We start from the raw sequence: 22,963 nt of genomic DNA on the forward strand, positions 1-22,963 counted from the left end.
TTACATTTTTTCTTCGTGTTTTATCGATAGAGGTGGTCTAAAGCACATAGGGTACATCTAAAGTACTCACACACTAAATTTCGATTTTACTACGATGGAATTTCTTCTTAAATTTCACACTCACACGGCATTTCCATCTTATAAAGTGGCTATGGCATAATTCTATCATAAATGCTACAGAGGACACAGCCCACCCAACAAAAATAATAGCATAGCACCCTGTATAGTGCTCCAAAGTAATGGGTTCGTTGCCTTGAGACGTTAAAGTCTTTTTACTGGCATATTTTTTATATATTTTCTCCGTCAAACCAGATTCAACCAAGCGCCTCAATATTATGTTTATAGATTCAGCGAGAGGTGAAAATTTCTTAAAAAAGATCACCGTTGGGCTATTCACAATGTTTTGCGGTAGAATATGTACAGACAGATTATGTTTCTTGATGACCGATTTCGCAGTTTCTAAATTCATGGCCAGCACAAACTTTTTTGTTGATAGGTTCATCAAAGTTGATACTATATCAGAAGGATTAATATTTTTCCAGTTGTCATAAACTAACGGATAATCAATAAAGTATTCTTTCAGAGCTAGACCTCCGCCAAATGAATAATTAGCGTCATATGCTTCTTCAATAGTATTAATTTCACCATAATAAAAGTTCCCCTGTAAGGAGTTAATAAGGCAAACTTGGTATAGTGTTCTTATAAGAAAACAGTACCATATCCAAATTAAAGTCAGATATAGAAATTCTTTCTTTGCAGGCAGTTTTGTAGAGGGCAGTCCCATACATATCATCCAAGAATAGAAGAGTATTCCGTTAGACTTGCTTACTTCTTCAGAATTATACGACGGCCAATATTTGCTATTGGCAAACCAAGCGCACATGCCGACGAAAATGAAACTAATAGCCAATACAATCTGCGACAATGTTTGAAACGGATAAAACAGTTTCAACGATGCAGGTTTCTTTTCAGCTGGGTGCGTGATCCAGGCGACATTTACTGAGTAATATGCGTTTGACATTTGGAAGTGTGAAAATCTGGCTAGGGTGATTGCAGCTGATGTCATGGAAAAGTTTGCGACATCATCTAATAAGTCTGCTAGAGATCCGGTCCATACGCCATCGTCACCGAGACTCCCCCAGCCAGTTCCTATTTGAGGGGTCATCATTTTCAGGGTCGCGTTTAGACGCTCAGCGATGAGAAGTAATAGATCGCCGTCCGCACCATGTGGTATCCCATTTGTTATGTTCATATACGGCATCTGCTTGAAAGTGGTGACTATAAGCGGACAGCAATGTAAGTTACCCATCTTCTCAGGAAATATTCCGAAGCATGTGTTGTTATTAGGACACGGCACTGAGTCCATTTTGGCCGGTCTGTGAATGTAGCAACTTTCTTCAGGGTAATACGTATATCCGGTCACTTCATTCGTTGGCTGTTTCATAAAAACGACGTTTACTATTTTATGGTTCCAAAACATGTTCACAGCTCTAGTTTCATCACATTCTTGAGGCGTTTTAGATAGACAGATAATGATAAAATTACCCGAGTTGTCGAATTTATGAGACTTCATCCAGTTCAACATCAATTCAATGTTGTCAAGGTCGGTGCCAAATAGAACGAATTGTCTTGTTGTCTCAGCAAAGGAAGGATAAAATGATCCATTTCCTATAATTTGTCCTTTTTTGTATAGACGCAAAAATAGTCTTACACTACTAACAGCGACTGTTGAATTGAAAAGCACGAACGTTGTGTAACTCCATTGAAAGTTGTAGATTGCTATCTTAGCAGCACTTTCTGCAATTTTATCGGGTGGTTCGATGGGCAAAAGTAAATTAAAATCCACGTTGGTGACAATGAACATGATGTCCATTGAACTGTCCGCGTTAGAATAGTTGTACAAATCTGGATAACAATGGCGATTTTTATCGAGTCACGGAAGTGAATTAGTACCCACCCAGCACGTTATGGTTTCATTGCATTGTAATTAAAACTTTAAAGTCCATTATGTTCTCGGTTTGCTTATTGGTTCACATAGCTCCATTTTACAGTTGTTAAGCTTTAAGTTTATTTCGATATAAAATTTTAAGATACCATGAATGAAAAATGATCTGCCGGAAAATCGGTCGATTTTTTAATGGTGGTCTAAAGAAATGAAACGAGTATGTAAAGCAAGTTCACAAAAATTATGTAGAAACAGGCTACAACAGAAAAACAAATGAATTATTTTGAAGTAATGAAAAAATATAGGTCGCGCAATGAAAGTTGAGGCGAATAATACTAACACTGATGTAAAATTAGAACAGAACATACAAATCAATCAGAAGTTGCCAGATGAAGTCTTGAACACAAGCAAAGATTGTATATGCGCAACAAACGTATACAATCTTTGCTTACGTGTTGTTTCAATTTTTGGTGCGCGACCTATAGCAAAAAAATACGTTTTAACTTATTCTACGAGTATGGCAAAGTTTTATAAAGAAAACAACTCGCTTTAGCTGAAAAAAATTATATTTTATGAGAAATTATAATTTACAATATTTCATACAGGCATCCATCTTCAGTCGGAACTTAAGCTAAAATTCTCACAATCTCACGCAAAAGGTAAAGCAACGTTAGACTATAATATAGTTATAGCAATATTCTGTAGTCATCGCCCAACCGTAAAAATAAACAGAATCTCCAATACATGAATTTCAGTCCATTCGTAAGGAAGATACGAATCCGCGGCGTCGGCGCGGCGACGCGCGGCCACGACACGCGCCTACTCTACTGCTAGTACCCAATATTAGAGGCAGCCTCCGAAAAACTGTCCGTCTCCCTCACCCATACCGCCTGCACGGCTTGAGCGAAAGAGACGGAGCCGATATAAATCGAGTCGTTTAGCGGATTTTGACCTCTGCTCATTTTGTGCTGTGTTTAGTTTTGTTTTAGCTAACATTCCGATTTCGCGTGCTGGGCGGGATTAAATCATCTCCAAAGATAAATGCCGGAGGAATACACGCGCCCAGACGATCAGTTACGAATTTCGAGAGAACGCACTGCTCCTTACTACCGCTTTACGAATAAAGCGGCGAATGGAATACTGATCTATTCGCATGATTATAAAGCACAGAGTCGTGTGTGGCCTCAGCGCGTCGTCACGCGCGCGGTTACCACGCCGGGCCCAAACTAATTCACAATATTGCTGTACAATTGCACAAAAGAAATATAGTTTCTATGTACAGGGCATACACAGAGATTGCACTTCAGTGGGTTATTATATCAATTACAAAGTTTGTGCGATAAGTTATTATATTTCACATTATTTTGAGCATTTCAGACAGCTGTATATTAAAAAAAGCATACAGTTTTGCTATTGACAGGTCAGTTTGTCACGGTGTGCTTACATTGAAGAAATCGATATGCTTAAAATGTATAAAAAATAATGATAATGACACAACAACGAATAAGTTAATATTATGTTACATACCAAAATAGAAACTTTGTTTCTTACTATACATAAATAACTAAAGTAACACAACACACTAAATTAAGCATAGAATGATAGAACTATAAAATATGGAAAACATTTATAAACGTATGTATATTTGTGCTTAAGTTTATAATATAAAAGAATGCCAATAGCAAAACTTGGCACTGCACTGTCAGCTCAATTATTCACACACATTTAGACCCAAATGTACAATATATTACATTCATGTGGTAAAAGCTTTCGTGCAAAAAACATCTGATTCGGTTTTTACATTTACTTTTCACGTTCGCTTTATTGGTATTTCCCTTGGGTTTCTAGTAAAAAAAGTTTATATCAAATGCATCAAAAATGTCCTTAAACAACTAACGTAGTTAACTTCCTATATTTCACGTACGGCTAGCTGATTGGAATTTTCGTACACATTAGGAAAAAAACCAAATACACCAGACCATCGCATACATAAAGCCTACAGTTAACATAAATCATTTGCTTGACGTCAATTCGTGTAGAAAAACACCATCTTTAAATATAAACAGCTTAAATAATAAAATTCCAATGTACAAAAGTAACGTAATCTTTAAATACAATAATAAATATATAAATCTTCCAAGCTAACAGAACAAACGGTAGTGATATATTATTATGTTATATTGATATCTGTATAGAGACAGTCGGCGAGGTAGCGGGCCCGGGACACGCGGCCCGGGCGCGTCGAGGGTTCGAGACGTGGGCCGCCTCATCGATACCGACATCGAAACTATGACGAGGCTCCCACGAACTACTACACCATCGTCGATAGAACAGCAACAACTGTCTCGACCCACGAGGTTGATAAAATACGCATAAGTTCATTGGACTAGTTTGTTCAAATCCGTCTGGACACAATAAAAATGTATACTAATGTAGAAAGATATGGCAACAAACTTTACAAAAATCCTAAAACAATGACTAAAAGCAGCTCATGGTAAGGCCAAGACTCACCATAACTTTAAAATGCACAATTTAATATTCACTGATACAGACACTTACATAAATTGTGAATAACTTCATCATAAAAAAACATGTCAAAAAACCTGGCGCGTCGCGCGATCCGTGGACGGGGCGGGCCGGCCCCGATCCTAGTTTGGGTTAAATGACTTACAATCTATACTTATTTTTTTAAATCATTTTTTTAGATGAAAACTTCGTCTGATCTCAGTTCGTGAATTTACACATTCTGTCGTGAAGTGATGATGTTTAAATTATGTGTTTTACACAATCACAGATTTGTGTCAGTGACCAGGTGGTTTCGCTTAGACGAGGTTGTACTCCTTTAGGTTGGACTGTAGGATTGTGTCTTTGACCGCGGCGAACACAAACCGGATGTTCTCAGTATCTGAAATTTTTAAAATAACATTCATGTACCAATATCACAGTGCAGAACACAAAATAATTCGGAAGAACAACCTTGTATGTTTTAAATAAAACAATTTGTATAATAGATATCGAAACAGTAACGTGGAAATTGTAAAATAATTGACGCATCAAACTGTTCAAAGACGTTTTCTGTAGAACTTTACCTAAAATTATGAAGATCTGCCAGAATTCTTTAAATAATTTCAAAGATAAAAATGTATTACATACCTCTACTAATAAAGTGCCTTATTAGTATAATCAATTGATCACTGCTGTAAATAAGCGCCTAATATGTGGTGGCCACTGGTGTGGAAGTGTAAAAAGTATTTATTCATATTCATAATCTAAAAATACACCAGTTGGGCCACTGTGTGGGTTATCCCAGCAAAATGTTCTTTTAAAAATCTAATGACGCAAATAATTAGGACCTCTTATTGACTGACATTTTAAATTCGAGCCTTCAGCCGTTTACAAGAAAAACGGATTCTGCCAGGATAACGTTATCCCAGCTACTACTACAAAAATGGTGTACCAATTTTACCTGTTGGGTCTAGGTGGATGAAAAATATACCAAATAGATAGCTTAAATTCGAACCTAATTGTGCCCTAAAAATAAAATTCCAGGCCCCTCAGGTTTCGGAATTATTTGAGTTGTTACTGCGATATCATAACCTTTAAAAATCAAACTAATCAGTCCACTATCTCGGTATACCTAATATTACTTAATTTGTGACTAAAGATAAGTTTTCTCAAATCACTAGATTAAGACTAATACCACAGAATAATAATAAGTACTACGTACAGAAGTTCTACTTCGCGAAGGTATTTAAAAAAATGTATGCTCAATGTCATTAATAATATGGTGTAATTTAGCCTGTATCAAGAGTCAAGCACCACTTTGTTGACAAACGTCAGTGATCGGCACTGCGCCGAAGCTATAGGGCTGACTTCGGTAAAATGATGTGACGTGAGGTGCCAAACTGCGGAAAATGGCAGAGATTATTTAGGCAGTTAAATACTGCACAGTATTTAGTACACCATTTTCTTTATTTTCTTCCATCATTCATACACAAGAATAGAATACGCGTGCGTGAGTCCATGTTCGCTCGTATGTGAGGCCTTGTCGAATAGTATCCTGTAGGTGGGCCATCGTGCGTGTTTTGTTTTCGATGTAAACTCGCGGAGATGAACAGGCCTGCTAATACTAGATAGTTTTGGAAATAGTAATTACAAATTTTTATATTGTTATTTGAAGAATAAGGCATAAAAGATGCCCTAGCTAGATATTATACTTGTACAAATCTCATATAACTGAATACTTGACTATGACGTCACGTTCGAGCAATTTAAGGAGAGTATAGACTAGAGCATTTACTTGTAACAGAACAACGAGCCGCTCTATGAAATGTTATAAGTGTATCATCCTATCACCTTAGATTAATAAAACCTAGATGGATAGTCTTCATACAAACGCTTCGTCAAGAGTGAGGCAAAAATCTAATGTCATTAGTGTCATCTTTTTTGGGGAGTGTGGACAATGAAGGCGATTTACCCGAAAGTAGGGAGATTTTTAATAAGTTTTAAATTATTTACAACAACAAAACGTATCATGTACTAACTTATTTATTAAATTCACAGTAAATAACAAAACTAAAACTTCACTTTAAAAATTATGTTGTAAAACTTGAAATAAGCGTTTTGTATGGAGAATTCCACGAAAAATGTTTTTTTCCATACTAAAATTTTTGCGATTTTTTAAGGAACTACAGATTCAAATTTTGTTTTGAAAATTATATGAAAGAAATTATTTAGGTACTAATGAATATTGAAGAAAAAAAAAAGTGTTTGGTGTATGAATCAAGGAAAAACTAAAATATTTGGGGGCACGGTAGTGCAACCGCCAAGTCGAGTAAAATTATTCAATTTCGGTCCAGTTTTCTAGATACATAACTGCTGTCTACAAAATACAAAAAGAAATGAGATCCCATCAAAAACAATACTTGTCAAAAAAAACAAGTCTCGCAACTCAGTTGTTCTACGGTAAAAAGTTGTGAGATCCATGTAATACCAAGTCCAGCCCCCTTAGACAAAACGCACTTTTTGATCGAATCGAAAATCGAATCCGTCAAAACTCCATACAAAAAAGGGGCTTTTCGACCACTTTTCGACTGGTTTGCGATTATAATTTGCACTTTGTCTAGACCCACAGGCCAGGAAATCTTTAACGTTTCATATAAATATATTGACTTGGCCATCGCATGAAAACACGTGTAAATTAAATTTAGTGCGATGGCCAAGTCAATAATTTATGTAAAACGTTAAAGATTTCCTGGCCTGGACTTGGTATTACATGGATCTCACAACTTTTTACCGTAGAACAACTGAGTTGCGAGACTTGGTTTTTTTGACAAGTATTGTTTTTGATGGGATTAATTATTCAGACTTTGAGATATTGCTTGACTTATTCAGTTTAATTAAAAGTCTGATTGACTGGACTTACTTCTAACTGGTAAGCGATTTCCACGCTTATTTCAGACAGCGTTTACTAAATAGATACGTATTGCTTACACAAAACATTGCGCTCGTTTTTTAGTGCCGTGTATAAGCTGCATGGTCATTCCCGTGTTCAGCCAGCGTGACAACGTGTGACGTGAATTACCGCGGTATCACGCAGCGCAGTACAGACGACACATAAAGGTACACATTGTGGTACCTTTTGCAGCATAATAATACCATTTTACAGCAAAATGTTTAGTCTGTTAGCTACTGTACATTCACTGCTAATTTTTTATATTAATTACAGCGGTTTAACAATTACCTCGTTAACGAAGTTATATTTGTAACCCATTTTCTGGGAATTATCCCTGCTAATGGATCTGTCACTCCTAATGTAGGATTAATTTCTGAGCAGGTAAACAATAAGATTAAATGTATCTACCTAATCATCAGTAAGGGTCCGATTAAGTATGGGTATTTTACGAAATAAATTTATAGGTAGGTACCTACCTACTATCTATCCACGCAGACATCATTTGATTAAACGATTAATATAAATCTTTATTACTAGTACTTCTCAGTAGATACCATTGATTACGATCAAATTAGTTTGCGATCCTCAATTTTAGGAATAAGTTACTATATCTCAAGCACCTTTTCTACGGTATTTGCGTAACAACCTATTATTATAATTCTATTTACATTTTGCCTTTGGTGTTCTAAAATTATGATTCCCATTTCTACAAAATCAATGTCTCCTTTTGCCGGATTAAACTAACGAATGCGGACAGCTTAAGGTTATAATTAAACCTAGTAATGTTATCTTTCCACCACCAACCTAGCCAATATGCAAACGGGATAAACTTTCTTAAATTCATACAATTTAGAATTGAATTTATTGCAATAGTTACCAATCAATAACGATCAGAAAAACCTTTACCCGGATAAAAGTTGGGAGCTTTTACCAATCCTGAAACAGGTCAGGTAATGATAAATGTAGGTACCAAATCTCCAACATAGCATAAAAATCCAAATAAAAATTATAACGATTCCCCACGGAATACGGGAATAGTGATTCGCGTCGAATCCAAATACAACGAGTGGAGCAAAAGGTACGTCAATATTTTACTGTCGGAAACGCCAACATATATTCATACTAAAGGATTGGTCATAAAGGCAAGAAAGGTACAATGCGTGAATTGAATTCCTAAGCTAGAGTGTGAAATTCCTCGAAAATCTGTCTCAAAGTTTCAAGCAGAACTGTTAGGCTGCCTATTTATTTAAATGCTGTACCAACTATATACAGACAGAATTCATACTTTTTGCGATCGGCATATGAAATGAACAAATTGGTTACCATTCCAGAACTCGATATGTTTAACTCGAAACCAAATCTCTTTAGGGACACATGACTAAATCTTGGTTCGACGGTTCATCAGCTGTTTAATGTAGGTAAAAATAACTGTCTCATGTAAGCGAATTGGCTTTTGTTGTTTAATTGTATTGCTACACATATGCGAAAACATATAAATGGTGTATAGTTTCTTAAGCAGTGGTTATTAATCTGTTATTGTTTCACTGTATGTTTTCCGAACAAAATAAAATAAATGAATAAATACCTAGGTCACGAAAAACATTTAAAGCACCCTTACCTAAATATGTGTAATTTTAAACAATGATTACTAAAATACGAGTAGATTAATATTTTCTGCTTGTTGGTTATTTATTTAATGGGACAGTTTTACAATTTTCGGGAGCCGACCCCGAAAATAGAATATTGTAACAATGAGAGTTGCAAATGAATACATTATTTTCGTTGACAAACAAACGATAAAATAAGACGGTTTTATTATGAACGTTAATAGACATAATTTATCAAGAGCTTTTTTCATACTGTTTGAGTTCTTTAGGAGTTTTTAAAGGTTAGGTACTTAAACAATCTATGAAATCAGTAAGTTGATGAACTTTCCTATGTAATTAATTATCAAAATTATAATTTGAAAGGAAATCTTTAATCTATTTTTTTATTTATCACGAGCGCAAGCGTTTCAGTTCACCCTTGTGGCTATGTCTCTAATACCTATGCTAATACCTACGTTTTTTATCTGGAAAAATATGTATTAGGATTGGCTGTTTTATGCCCTAAGGGAAGTAATCTAAAACACTAATATTTCTTTCAGAAAAAGCGGTCGAACAGAGCAGTTAGAAAAGGTGTTTTGAAGCATAGAAAGAAAACGAAATATGGCGTGAGCGAGGACATATAAAAGCATAAATTTATCTACGTGACTCTGGCTCTGACATGCATTTTTCAAACTTGTAACCCTACCTGCCCCTAAATTTAATAATATCCAGACGACTGCTAACCTTTTAACAAAAGTCTTTGTATTAAATTTAACAAGGCTTAATTGTGTCTCGTCGTACATTGAATTTATTTCTGAAAAGTTCTTATTGCAATCGTACCTATTCGAAATAAAGTATCTACTCATCATCATTACTCATACCTACTAGGCTTTAAAAATATCAGCATACCTAATGGGTTTATTATAAAGACTGAAAGTAATAAGTGGACCTTCGAAACTCATCAACATTTTAAGGTTATTAATTTTTTACTTGTGTTATGCACTTAGATTAATAAAACCTAGATGGATAGTCTTCATACAAACGCTTCGTCAAGAGTGAGGCAAAAATCTAATGTCATTAGTGTCATCTTTTTTGGGGAGTGTGGACAATGAAGGCGATTTACCCGAAAGTAGGGAGATTTTTAATAAGTTTTAAATTATTTACAACAACAAAACGTATCATGTACTAACTTATTTATTAAATTCACAGTAAATAACAAAACTAAAACTTCACTTTAAAAATTATGTTGTAAAACTTGAAATAAGCGTTTTGTATGGAGAATTCCACGAAAAATGTTTTTTTCCATACTAAAATTTTTGCGATTTTTTAAGGAACTACAGATTCAAATTTTGTTTTGAAAATTATATGAAAGAAATTATTTAGGTACTAATGAATATTGAAGAAAAAAAAAGAAAAATAATTTCATAGGTAAGGACCTTATTTAATAAACATCGCAAGTTAAATAAAGACTTATAAAGACATTTTTAAACAACCTTCTTGCCCATAATGTAAAAGCCCTTAATAAGAGCCCAGAAAAAAAACATTTGGTATAGTGTTTCGAATCGGAGACCTATGTCAGACCACAAGTCAGACAGAGGTTGTGGGGTTGATTCCCGCACAGTACAAACATTTGTGTGGGTGAACTTATTTGATTAGTCTGGGTGTTGAATTAATTTAAACAGGTTTTAACGCGATACCCGGATAGATAACATTGAAATATTACCTGTATAAATTAATTCAATTATGCAACGCAAAAGTTTAAAAATAATTATTCTGGGTGTGTTTCTATAACATTATGTATGTACCTACATTAAAAAAAAAAGAAGTGTGTTAATATCCGTTATCTGGTACCCATAAAAACGCACATGACTTGAGCTTGACTAGTGTAGAATTACAATAAAAAATATTTTTATTTGTATAATACGTTACGGTAAATGTGATAAATGTGAAAATTATGAATAATTACCTCATGATTTGGTCAATATGTGAATTAATAATTTATGTACATATGTATAAAACTTAATACTGCCGTCCAANATAATGTATAAAACTTAATAGGCGAAGGGCCACCCCCGCCGCACCGAGCCGGTGTTCTCTATTATAATATTTGAACTAAGGTTAAATTACTAAATAATTACTGATATATGTGATTAATAATTACTTTTACCTCGACTGTCGGTAATTATTAATAATAACCGGTAATTATTTATAATTTTCAATTAAAAACATTTATCGTAACACATATCCTACAAATAAATTAAATGCTCTTATGGAGCCTTTACTTCTCATTATTTTTTTGCCCCGCGGGCGCTTCGAGACAAACATTTGGCAAGTGCTGTAAAGAAGCATCTATACGAATTTAATATATTTTCACCATTTTAATAAAATGGACACCAGTACAATAAATTTTAATAATATTTTTAACTGGAAAAGTAACAAAAAATAAAAGTTCCCGAATGCAAAAATCCGAAATTAAAAAGGAAAAGATGGCCAGCAAAAGCCAGATTAACCAAAGAGTTTTTATGATAATTAAAAATGCAGTGCAATGTTATACTAGGTAGGCACAGTGTAAAATGTATCCAGCAGTGGACGTCATTTGGCTGAAACGAACGAACGAATAATAATATAATAGCTGTAAGTCATTGAGGAGTTGAGTGATCTACAGAATACAAGTGGCCATAGTAGCAGAATCAGAGCCCCGATAGCGCTAAAAATTTTCAACTGCAACGCAACTGGACGACGAACGAAAATCATCTTTTTAATAAATCCGTTGTTTCGTCTTTGTTAGCGCGTGAACTTTACCGTGACACCGAATTGCACATCAGCTGGAATTACATTTAATAAGATAGCTACTAAATTTCAGTCTATTCGAAAAAAAGAAGTTGCAAATTTCATAGAAACTAACTAAAAAAAAGTTTTAATGTCCTTGCCGCTGTAATTGTTTCCTTAGCAGGTTACGCTTTGAGTATAAAAATTGCTTAATGTTATCTTTTTTGGATTCGTAAAAAAGTCGGATTTTTAAGTATTGCTCAACTACAAGTCGTACTAAATTTGTATCATGATGTTGAGCATTTATGTGATCAGTTACATTGGGAAAGGTAATTTTAAGCAAAGGTATTATTTTGAGAGTTAACTTTTTTTCTGAGTCTACTATGGAATTATTTTTAATGTAATTCCTTAAATAAGTTTCAGCTGTATTGCATATTACGTACACATCGTGTGATGCATAAATTAATCCGCCTCGATCCCTCATAGAGACTAACTTATGGTACCATTGCTTTTCTTTTGCAACCATATTATCTTTGCAAAAATCGCATTTAATTTTTTGAATTACACTTCTTACAACATTTCCAGCTATATATGCGACAATATGATTTTTAAAATTCGGATCATCATAAGTATTTGAAGCAATTTCAAACTCAATGTCATCGGCAGTTGGGGTTTCATTGATATAACTTACTAATTCTTCATCCGCTTCATCGAATCTTTCTGAAGCTGATGTCAAATTAATACATGTCAATGCTGATGAACAAGTTAGTATGGGTATATTTTCCAAAGGCACGCAATTTCCAGTACTACCTACTTGCAATTCCATATGACAAAGAAGTTTTTTATATATGCCTTTAAATTGAAGAGCATTCGGGTTATCGTTATGGCCACCATGCATCCTGATAGACCCAAACAACAACTCAATATGGTCCTGGCTGAACCTGTAAGTACAAATATAATTTAGTTCTTGTGTGTCTTCTACTAAAGTTGTATATAAATACTTTAAACTTTCGATACACACAAGCAGTCCTTTAAAACCAGGTGAACATTTAACTTCCACGGCTGTTTCAAAGCTTTTTATTTTTAAATTTATAGCGTTATCATTTCCATTGTATTTGCGTTTTCTGGTTGTTTTTATGTGCAAATTTAATATATAATTTTTGGCTTCATCTAAAAATTCAAAAATTTCACTTTTATTTGATTTTGAAAGAGGATGATTAAAACCATGCTGCATTAAACTTCGAGAATTAAAGACATCAAATAAATTATTAAAGATCATTAAAAACTCTTCGGTACCCTGACTGTCTTTAAAATCTTCCAATTTTAATTCTTGCCTGCAAAATTGCAGTGCGATTGCAATACTTCTGCTTAAAAGTTGGGATGCTAGCTTAACCTTCATAATGGAATTTCTAAACTCGAGATGTTTTCTAGTTAATTTATTGGCAATGTGTAATCCTTCCTTTTCTTGAAGTAAATTTAATTTGGTCAAAAAATTCCAGCAGACTTTATTTTCATTATGGTCTAGAAATTCACCTTTGTCTTCGAAATGATTACGTACTAATTTGAACATATGTATTGGGTCCAGAAATACGGCTACATGGTAATTGGCCGAAGGATGCTTGAAAGTAGTTTTCAAGTCATGTGCGTTTTTTATTTGACATCCTAATAATTCCATGGCTGACTTATTAGTACTATGGGCGTCAAATGTTATGGCTACGACTTTTACGCCTATCTCTTCACACTTTGTGAGGCACATTTTTATAAGGTTGGCTTTTTGTATTCCCGTTATGCTGTCAATTAAAAAGTATCCTAACGGCAATTTCCAGTGTTCGTTAAGACAAACAAGCATAAAAGTATATGCTTCTCTAGCTTTTGTGGTGGAATCGGTTGTCCCTGTGCCAATATCCACTCGACCATGACCTCCTTTTAAATTCTGACTTCGTATAGCCATTTCGTCAGCTATTAAAGTGCACAAAATTTTTTTTTCACTACCCTGTACTTTTGTTTTTAAAATTTCAAACGCCTCAACAGTCAATCCTGGAGAACCATTTATAGACTGATACCAATTATAAATTGTCTTTGGGTGAGGAAGACAAGTATCAAATGTTTTTCGTACATATGCATACGCTCGTGGCGAATAAAAATGCAAAGTGAGGCAAAACTTTCTGAATTCTGGTGTGTATTTCGGCATAGGGCGCTTTTGACTTTTACGTTTTTTAACTAAGCTATTGTAAAGTTCTGCTGCCAAAACATTTTCTGATAAAATATTTGAAATGTCATTGTCAATATATCTTTTTGTTTGCAATATCTTTAACACATTACGGAGATTGGTAGTTCTTTTCAATAGTCGACGGTTTTTTTGTTTAATTGTTTTTATCTGTCTATTCTTTCTTTCTACACGTAATAGCGTTTTGTTAAGCTTCCTTCGTAATAATGCTTTTCTTGGCGTTTCAAATATCGGATTCATATCAGGAGTCATCGATGCCTCTGAATCACCAACCGAGGTACCCTAAAATAGATATGTTAATTTTATTATTGTTTAAGGGTAGGTAAATAAGCTAGGTATATACAGGGTAGAATTGTGTAATGCTACCACAATTTTTAGAAATATTTAAATGCATTTTTATTTCTTTTCAAAAATAATGAGTATAATTTCCTATCTACAGTATTAAGAGTACTTTCCCTCCAGGGGGCATTACAAAATTCCACTCTGTATAAATCTCGTTAAATATAAAATTGAATCTACAATAGCCGAACGGTGTAAATTAATTAATAAAATACAATTCAATAAATATAAAAAAATAATAATTGATATAATATTATGTAATTTATGTTAGTATCAGTTAGTATAATTTACGTCACTTAGTGTGAGAAAAATCTTAGTGCCATAATATAAAAAAAGTTAACGCGATGAATACTGAGAAGGAGGAGGTCTGACAAAGTGCACATTTTAATCGCAAACCAGTCGAAAAGTGGTCGAAAAGCATTTCCACACTAAATGTCAATTTAAACCAAAAAAGGAGAAAGTGGAATTTCGTGGAGCGTAGTTGAACGGGAAGTTATTTTAATGGTTTTAATTTATTATTTAATGTATTTTACTGTATAAATCTGGTGTTGTTTTGTGTTCTCAAAGTGCAGTGAGGTGATAAATAAGTATAAAATAACATTTTAACATTATAACAATATAAAAATAAAAACTCAAAAAGTGCTGAAGACAAAAAAAATATAAAAATATCAATAACAATCGACATTGGCATAAAGAAACCTTAAGAGAGGTTTGGTTGCCATTAAAAAAAAAACTAACGGGTTGGTTGTCTTCCTCCACGTCATCATTAATTATTGTACAAATGGGCATATTCTGAAAAACAACAGACAAATTTACGGTAAAAGGATTGTAAAACGGTTAATAAATCCGTCATGTAATAATTAATCCATACAAACTTTTGTATTTATAATATTATTAGTAGGATTAGTAGGATAACTGGATTACGTACAATAACCTAGTACCAAATATTACGTACTAGGAAAACTAGTGATCAATAGCAAGGATTGAATAGTGAGGTACCTTTGTAGGAACTGCTCCTTCACGTAGTCTACATAATCCACCTTTAGTAGTATATTTGTCCGAGTCATTGAAATGAATTGAGCAAATTTTTGAGTTTTTGGATGGCATCCACGTGCTGTCATTGCGGTTTGATCTAATTTTATCGATCCATTTAGAAGCGACTTGAGGGTTAGAGGGTAACCTGAAAAGGTACCAAATATTTTTTTAACAGACATCTTTTTCTAGTAATGCACCCTAATTTAGATTTAGTTCAGCGTCTGAATACAAATAATTTTTAAAGCTTATTAAAAATGTAAACTAAAATAGAAATTAAAAATTTAGTTTGAAATGCAATGCTAAAAAAATGTAATAACCAAAAATAAGATGTAGGCACGTACCTAATTACAATAAGATAAATGGACTTAAAAATCTCGAGTTTATAAAAAAGGAAGTGTATTTTTACGGCGAACAATTGGGAAATTTATTTTCTTGTTACTGGTATCATTGCCGTATTTAATTTTTGAAAACCAAATTCAAGTAAAATACTCGTCGAATTGTAGTACTTACTTGTGAAATGTAACACTGGTCACTTTCTTTCTTTTATCTGAAGTATTCAGACACCCTTTCACTGCACAAACCGTCATAATTAATTAAAATTTGTCGGACGTGTTTACCTATTTTTCACTTTGACAGTTCAAGTGACGTTTACGGGTAAGCCATTCTGGCTTACTAAAATCTGCCTCACCTTTCGTGCACTGACTATCTATCTAGGTTTTATTAATCTAAGCCTATCACGAACCAAACGTCGCAATTTTTTTTAACTTTATCGTAACAACGTTACATAGATATACTCTAGTCTATACTCACCTTCTTATTCATTCCGTAAGAAATTTTCTTGGCATCTTTGCATTTTTTTTTAGTAAAATAAATGAGTTACTTTTAGAATGTATCTTGCCCATCTAACTTTAAAGGTTCATAAAACGAAGTAAAACAAGTATTCAAACAAAAAGTTTATAAAAATATTGTTTAACCTGTGTTTTATCTAAACTTTACAATCAGTCATCATGTATATTATAATTATCACAGATAATATACTAAATGTATTTGTATCTCTCATTATTTGTGGTGGGTGCCCTAATGTATAGCTGCGCTAAAACTTCATCTTCAGGATAGTAAAATAACTTAGGGTTAAATAAATAAACAACATGCGATTAGTATTAAAAATAAATGTTTAATGGTGTTAACAACATAAATATAAGTAAGCTGTAAATTCATGCGAGATTGAACTCCTTGAGGGCGGACTGCATTATGGTGTCTTTTACCGCACAAAACACAAGCTTAATGTTTTCCGTATCTTTAAAAATATCCAAGGCAGCATGCAAAAGTAAAAAAATAAATAAAAGTACATGCAATAGAAGGCATAAGCAAATAAAAATATTTGTTGAATGACAAAAAATACTAGTAAAGAGGCGTTTACATATTAAACGCCTTAGCATCAAACTGATACTTGAAATTAATCTGTTTTTCTAACTCAAGACTGTCGTATGCTTGAGTTGGAATCAAGTTTTGAGTATAGTGTTATTTATTACAAGCCAAACCGTACATAGTACGGACTTTAAATTGCTGTATAGTCACGCTACACACATGGCCAAATATTAATAATGAGTTCTTTCTTTTATTGGCCGTTTATAACTTTGTAATGGCATTCTCATCTAATCAATTGTTTTTTTTTTATCCTTAACATATTGAGGATAAAATAAAGCAAAAACCACATAAAAAAACTTAAACTAGGAATAAGCAAATTGATTTTACAGATACTATAGCATGTAGACCACAAACAAGAGACAAAGAACAGAAAACCTTTAACAAGCGTGTAACTAAAGCAATGTCTAGATCTACTATTTACATCTAAATACATAATCTACTCGCTTGCAACACAAAAAACCAACACACATACAATCTCACCTCAGTGTCCATAAGAAATGTACTCCAGATAACTTAAACATGTTAATTTATGAATATTTAAACGCATGTTAGATGATATACGTTTTCAAAAATCAAGGCAGATGCCTACGGCAGCCTTTAAAATCTGACACCAGTCTTGTTAGAAGATGACCACCCACAAGATGGAAGATTTAATGAACTTTCACTATACATACAACTTTTTTAGAGCAGGGACACGCACTTGACGCAAAAGTGCAAAATCTAAGTATTGGTGGTTCACGAAAGCAAGCTGTTGTTAGACGAAAGTAACGCGTAACGCCACGAAACTTTAGCTGATGTGCTATTTAGACGAATTTTCGGCGCTATACTTTCAGCAGATGTTTCACTAAATAACTTATTTTTATTAAAATATCGTAAGAGTAATCTGTAACGAATAAAATGAAGATATTTTTGTTATCGTTTTGTATAATAACCATAACCATGACGTGTCATGTTGCAAAATGTTGTTTTCTTAAACTGACTTCGATCCTAATCGATTTGTTAGCAGCCGTTTCGTTTCTTTTGATCCAATGATATACGTCAATTATTTTACAATTTCCTTTGCCAATCAAACTTCGAGACTCGTACAAAAATGAAGTCTTACCTGTCGCGCAGGTAAAATGCGAATAGATGATTTTCTCGGCGTCGGGGTTGAGGTCAACGAACATTCTCAGGATGAACTCGCGCGCCGTGATGGCGTCGCGCTGGGGACCTGTCACACCACACTGGATGAACTAGCTATTCTACTTGTTTTTGCTTCATTGGTAAAACTTTTACTATATTTAATCGTAACTATTTAATTATTAATGCTCAAAATGGGACACATTTACTCAACAATCCACCGATAGATTACTTCTAACATGATACTTGAACTAATTTTGGTCTGGTAAGAATTAGGTTGTGGTCGAAGTTTTAACAAATGTTCTGCTCATAAACGTTGATCGTAATAGCAATAATAATATTGGTGCAATTGCAAAAAAAGGTATAAGATCGATCGTTAGATCGTCTCATCCACGAAGACGCGCCCCCCACCACTTTATGGTCGAGGGAAGCGCGGGGTGCGGGGAGTTTAATCCGAACATATTTACTAGCTGTGCCCGCGACTTCGTACGCGTGAAAACATTTTCGCAACATTTTTCATTGTTGCTCTGCTCCTATTGATCGTAGCGTGATGTTGTATAGCCTATAGCCTTACTCGATAAATGGGCTATCTAACACTAGAAATAATTTTTCAAATCGGACCAGTAGTTCCGGAGATTAGCGCGTTCAAGTAAACAAACAAACTCTTCAGCTTATAAAGCTGAAGAGTATAGATAACACGAGTACAGCTCTTTTTCTCAATATTCTGTAGCTACTCGAGACAGAACGAACCATAATATCGGATTCATTAACCGGCTGCGTTAGGAGGGTTATGTTTTTAGAGCACAGTTTTTAAAACATTGGTGGATTGCCAAATATACCATGTAAAAATATCAAATTACCGGTAATTTTACCAATGAAGACTCAAATCCGAATACGCAGTGAATAAAAGAGCTTAAAACTAGCGAGTATCCCAAACCTCTGGCTTAAAAACATTCTAGCTCAACTACGGAATAACTAGCAGTTTTATGTATTATATCATAGGGGTCTTATTCAACCTGTGGCAGTCGTGAAGTGAGAGTAACAAGACCTGTCCGGGTCTGGATTCTCTTTCAGATATTTCTGCAGAATATACTCCATTGCTGGGGGCGGATCTAGTTTTGGACCTAGAATTGTTGTTAAAACCAAAATCAACTTTAGTTTTGATTCCCATTGTAGTGCAAAGAATGAACCTGACGATGTTTGGACGTCTACTGATGAACATAGGCCTCCTTCAATGATTTCCACCTACTGTGTCATGTTCATGGACGAAGAAGAAGAACCTGAACATTAGAATCATTTCACTTTGCCTTTTTAAAAAAAATGGACCAAACTTGTACTATTTTTGACAGAGAGCATGGTCTCATGTTTCGTGTCTTTTATGGTACACTCAAACAAAATTTCGGTAATTATCAGACCACACACACACACACACTTTGCGTATTTGTTCCCAGTTCTTGAATATTACAGGCTTCAATCAAGGACTTAAGGTCCTTGAAAATATTAGTAAAGTGTGCAAAAGCACGAGTGTTGTCAGGTTTTATGGCCACAAAGTCTGACAGGGTTGTGGAAATCTAGGTAGCCCCTCCATTTCAAGTAGCCTCCTGGTTATTGCTACAATAGAAGTTGTAGTAAAAAGGATATTTACCGTCGTATTCTGGGAAGTAGTCCACTAGATGGGAATACATGATCTTCTCCTCGAGCAAATCCTTCTTATTCAAGAAGAGGATCACCGACGAGTGTTGGAACCATGGGTACGTGATGATCGTCTTGAACAAAGCCTTTGACTCCTCCATTCGATTCTGGAAACAATGTTGATATTTCATTAGTACCGCGGAAAAGTTACTGGAAATGCAATTTCACTTAAGATAAAAGATTATATACATGGCAATGATTTTTAGCTGGCTGGCGGCTGCAGAACCTTCTTAACAGTATCAGATGGATATCTTGACATTTCGATTCGCCAGATAACTTGATATTTCGATGGAAAGTTTAGACGTATACAGTATAATAGCATGGTTTGCTCCGGTTGGTACACACAAAAAATCTGTCTCAAGTTCTTATGACCTTTATGTTCACTAGAATGATAAGAAATAATCAAAATAATGCTTACCTCGTTTTCAGATTCGAATAAAATTTGATCATATTCACTAAGAGCTACTAAGAATATGATAGATGTGACATTTTCAAAACAGTGAATCCACTTCCTTCGCTCGGATCTTTGGCCCCCGACGTCCACCATTCTGTTTGGAAAATATATTGCATTAGTTTCGACGAATTAACACGAACCAAGTTTATCCTCCCTATAAATGACTAGTATAAAAAATGTACTGTAAGATTGTGATGAAATTACATCAAACATATTTACTTTCTTTCTTACTCTCTCATAAGATTCTGATAAGACATTCTTATGGAATATTGTTTCCATTAATTTTGTATTACATTTTATAATGTCAATCATGGTAGCCATTACAACGATACAAACAGCAGCTAAGCAAGAAAAAACGTACTAAATTATATTCATTAATCAGTTACATATTTTTAGTGGTTCTAAAGGTTTACAAACACAATTCCTTGTAGTTATGCACCTGCATTGTGTCAGCTGATGACACACTTCCGCAGATAATTTGCATTCTATAGTTTCATTCAATTAAATTGGTCATTTTCTATAGAACACTAAACAGTGCTGCTGTTCGTCTGATAAAAATAGATAAAACAAATCTATCAGTTCCCGAGATAAGTCTCAGCTATCAAATAAATATTTCATCACTTTAAGATAAGATTATCAAATATTACAGATAAGAAAAAGAATAGTAATATAAATTCACATTCTACAAGTTCTCTATAACAATAAGCTGATAAAGGATGATTCATGATGCACTTGGCTACAGGAACAAGCAGTGGTTTAGGGAAGAGATTTTACAACAATGACTATTTGTCATAGCTATTTTGCCTGTTTGTATACCTAAAGAGACTACTGTAATTGCACATAAAATATTGTTATCTAAGAAAAAAATATATAATAAGCTTTAATTTTTACAGCATTTAAACCTTATCATGTATGTTATTAGGTCCAATATAATGTGGGAAAATTACTTAATTTCACTGCACCGAAATTAAATACACTAGTGGACACATTGCAAGAAATATCGCTGAACAGGTAAAATGTTTTAGTAACATCATATAACATGAGCTCACACTCGGAGAGAGCGCTAGCAAAATTTCCGTGTCAAAATTAAACTCAAAATATAGCATGATAAAGTGCCGATCACATAGATCACTTATTGCGGAAAGTTGGTTAACATATCCTCTAATGTATCAAGACTGGCGGTTTCTGTTCTTATGATTCAATTTATCCAGTTTCTATTACAACAAATACTATAAACAGTAACCGATAAGGTGAAGTTAGCACAAACACCAAAATTGAGTATGATTCGCTAAGAGGTTTTATTAGCACCACATAAAACGTTAACCACTCATGACACCCAGAATATCCTGTAATACGGTGTAAAGCAAAACTACGGCAGTGAGTAAATCAAACAATTACTTGTCATGACTCATTTGTAGGATAAAATTACGTTTATGTCATAAGTGATTGGTATTATGTTAGTAAAGGCCAGACAATGTTAAAACACCATAAGCATGCAAATACAAACCTGTGAAACATCTGAACTACACCGAACTCAAAGGGGAATCTAAATACGTTATCAAACGGTGGTATGTTAGCGCCTCTAGCCGGGACGCGCGGAGCATCTGGACGGTACATTAAAACCATCTGCACATACCTAAATATGATTCCGTCGAGATCGAACGGATACTCTAGAATGCCGGTGGTCGGCTGACGAGCTCGAAGGATGTCCTGCTCGGTCGGCAGATAATCGTCTTTCTCGATCCTGGCCAGATCGCTTAAATAACTGAAATCGAGTTCATGCACATCTAAACAGAAGCGAGTAACATGCAGCTCGAGAACTCACAGTTATACAACGGTAAATTCACGATGACACCAAAGAGAAATCGCTGAAAGTCCCCATTGCAACACATAACATGCATCGAAGCGAAGCGTGCGTTTCGCACTTGTTTTACCTAAATCTTATCTCCTCCAGGTCAAACGGATATTCTATAATGCCCGTTGTGGGCACTCTCACGCGGAGGATGTCTTGTTCAGTTGGTAAATAATTCGGAGCCGCCACGCGGTCTATCTCCTGCAAGTAGCTACAGAAAACCAATATCTTAGACACCATTCTATAAACACAATCAAAAGCATAGTTTATTGACGACGCCGTGTAAACTAGGTGTACGGTACGTCTTTTATCTTGGAAACCATTCGGACTTCGATCTGTCGTGTCACTATTTTGAGAAACAGTTTCGAACATGCTAAAATGGGTCAACATGACTAATGTAGGGAATACACTTAAAACCAATGCCATTGCTAGCTTATAAACTTTTCATTTATTTATAGATTCAGCATTAGCATAGAATACAAAAACTTGGTTTAAAAATAAATATGCTAATACTAGGTCTTGTAGTTTTTGATGTAGCAAACAAAATGTTATAGGTATATCTGTGCCAATAACTAAAAAATACCCTAGAGTCTATACTCCATACTGGTCATTACGGTTATCGTCGTCTAAGGCATTTCATGCCATTATTTATATTATGATAATTACCTATTACAATCTGCAATTACTCAGAGTAGTGAGTGATACATGTATACCGCAGCGAATTCAATAGCTCGTAATATCAATGAGGTAATCGCTGTGTTCATCTAATTGTGGATGTTCAGCATAGTTTTGTAAACTTGTAACAGGTATTTCCAAAGTTATTTATGTATTATGTTTGGTACAAAAAAATGTGTAAAGCCTCAAAAATTGAGACATAAAAAAGTTATTTTAACATACATATTATTAATTACTATGTGAGCAATATTGTGACTTGGGTCCAAGTAGGGTGTATAAATAATAACTGGTAAAAAAAATAGTATGTGGTTATGAGAAACAATGGGCATGGCAACTCATAGAGTCAAACGCCAGTGCTGTTGAAACCCAGGCAAAAAATATGTATTC

The 22,963-nt window shown here is 34.4% G+C and overlaps 2 protein-coding genes across 7 annotated transcripts in view; both read right to left on the reverse strand.

The window, feature by feature from the left end:
- Nucleotides 1-2,907, reverse strand: LOC114352647 (uncharacterized). Its single transcript, XM_028304320.1, has 3 exons — nucleotides 2,783-2,907; nucleotides 219-1,877; nucleotides 1-37 (listed from the first exon to the last, which is right to left on the reverse strand). Exons 1-3 carry the CDS (start codon nucleotides 2,905-2,907, stop codon nucleotides 1-3), a joined length of 1,821 nt encoding a protein of 606 aa, XP_028160121.1.
- Galphaq (G protein alpha q subunit) overlaps nucleotides 2,494-22,963 on the reverse strand; it is a 27,954-nt gene continuing 7,484 nt past the window's right edge. For 2 of the 6 annotated variants that reach the window (XM_028304292.1, XM_028304293.1), the window contains exons 5-9: nucleotides 21,984-22,112; nucleotides 20,014-20,143; nucleotides 19,549-19,702; nucleotides 17,887-17,994; nucleotides 2,577-4,850 (exon numbers count right to left, since the gene is read on the reverse strand). In XM_028304292.1, coding sequence (XP_028160093.1) covers nucleotides 4,768-4,850; nucleotides 17,887-17,994; nucleotides 19,549-19,702; nucleotides 20,014-20,143; nucleotides 21,984-22,112 — 604 coding nt within the window. In that variant the 3' untranslated portion in view covers nucleotides 2,577-4,767. Of the gene's footprint in view, nucleotides 4,851-16,521; nucleotides 16,654-17,886; nucleotides 17,995-18,919; nucleotides 19,028-19,548; nucleotides 19,703-20,013; nucleotides 20,144-21,685; nucleotides 21,815-21,983; nucleotides 22,113-22,963 lie in introns of those variants that run through there. The other 4 variants (XM_028304297.1, XM_028304294.1, XM_028304296.1 and 1 more) reach the window with 4 other exon arrangements.

This window comes from Ostrinia furnacalis, unplaced genomic scaffold (genome assembly GCF_004193835.3).
Source record: "Ostrinia furnacalis isolate ACB-3 unplaced genomic scaffold, ASM419383v2 OfSCF1411, whole genome shotgun sequence".
Classification (NCBI taxonomy): Eukaryota; Metazoa; Arthropoda; class Insecta; order Lepidoptera; family Crambidae; genus Ostrinia; species Ostrinia furnacalis.